Source organism: Odontomachus brunneus, unplaced genomic scaffold, assembly GCF_010583005.1.
Source record: "Odontomachus brunneus isolate Ranch 3 - 2012 unplaced genomic scaffold, Obru_v1 Obru_scaffold_368, whole genome shotgun sequence".
Lineage (NCBI taxonomy): Eukaryota > Metazoa > Arthropoda > Insecta > Hymenoptera > Formicidae > Odontomachus > Odontomachus brunneus.
The window spans coordinates 66825-68274 of NW_022639818.1; the positions used below are offsets into that span (position 1 = coordinate 66825).

Genomic DNA, 1450 nt, shown 5'->3' on the forward strand with positions numbered 1-1450 from the left:
TCTTCATTTAGACTGTTAAAATTTTACATTTGAAAGTGTTACACTTCTTTAGTTTTACTTTAAATGTATGTAAAAACTGTATGTAAAACATATGTTTAAGTTTATGATTATTTCAAGATTCACTTTAACTTTGTGTTGAAATATTTTAAAAATGTTGATTTCCTACAATGAAATGTAGGAAACCAGATGTTAAAATAATTCAAGGTAATGTCCCACGAGCACCGCCTTATATACCCTGTTACGTGGGTTTTTCAATTCGAGTGCTGGCATCATCACCGACGCCGCCTAGCGGTGCATGTCTGTAGCTATACTCACGGCGTGATTGTACAATGCGTTTCATAGCGCTCGCACGCGTGCCCCCATCACGTCGTGCGGGACAGCGTGATAGCACTGTGCGGACACGGTGTGAGACGCACACGTGAGGGCAATATGAGCTCGCACGAATTGTTATCTGGGATATACAGAACCAGTCTCCAAATCCCTCCATGGCCTTCAAGACCTAAAAGGGTTTTGAGTACTATGGAGAGGTTGTATATGCGAACCTAAAATTTGTTTTAAAATATAAATATTTTATTCTGCTTTTTGTGCTGATATAGTAGTTAAAAGCAACGGACAGTGTCTAAACCGTAATAAAAATATGTTCCGCGAACATGTCCACTCATGTTAACTAAAATCTGCTTGAAATTCTACAATTGTATCTGGTTGTTTAAAAGACGGACCGACTACATACATATGGTAAAATGTATTATAAATTTCAACATGAAGCATTGCACTTCCGTTCTTGCAGAAAGAACAAAGTTCTATGTCATAATGATCCTGCTTAAAATTTGGTCCTACTAGTACAATTGTTAGTTTCCTTATGTGCTGTAAGAGATGTAAAAGAATTTCCCAAGCATTTAAATATTCTCTTTCTAAAGTATTTAGTGCTATCATGTGCATAACATATTTATTTTGTTGAAATGGGTGTAGTGGATATAAACCAGCAATCTTCATTCCATAATAGAATGTTAACGGTCCTGATGCATAATCACAGTAGAAACATATAGAATATATTGCAGGTGCATTTAAGCTTTCTATGGCAGGACTCACACATGTTGTCAAAAATGTATTCATGTCATAAAATGGTTCTTTTCGAAGAATAATATTAGTGAATTTTAACACAATGAATTCGCATAAAAGAACCCAGATATGCATGTTGATATACAATATAAACTGGTGGCATTTTGGCTCGTGCAAACCTTGAAATACCTATATATGGTCCCTGCAATAATTGTCCGAATAACACCTCTTGCAATGTTCCAAATTAATCTGTCTATGACAAATAGAGCATGATTTTGCAAAAAGAATCATCTGTTCTTCATACGGCTTTAGCTTACCACAACAATTACTTTAGAAAAAAAACTCATGGTGGAATATTTTGTTTGGCGTATGATATCAATTTAAAAATGAA

General features: G+C 35.1%; 1 protein-coding gene across 2 annotated transcripts in view; it reads right to left on the minus strand.

Moving 5' to 3' along the window:
- Positions 1 to 625: 625 nt before the first annotated feature.
- LOC116853595 overlaps positions 626 to 1450 on the minus strand; it is a 17195-nt gene continuing 16370 nt past the window's right edge. The window contains exon 2 of one of the 2 annotated variants that reach the window (XM_032834723.1): positions 626 to 1034. In XM_032834723.1, the coding sequence (XP_032690614.1) occupies positions 664 to 1034 (371 nt within the window). In that variant the 3' untranslated portion in view covers positions 626 to 663. Of the gene's footprint in view, positions 1040 to 1450 lie in introns of both variants that reach the window. The other variant, XM_032834722.1, reaches the window with a different exon arrangement.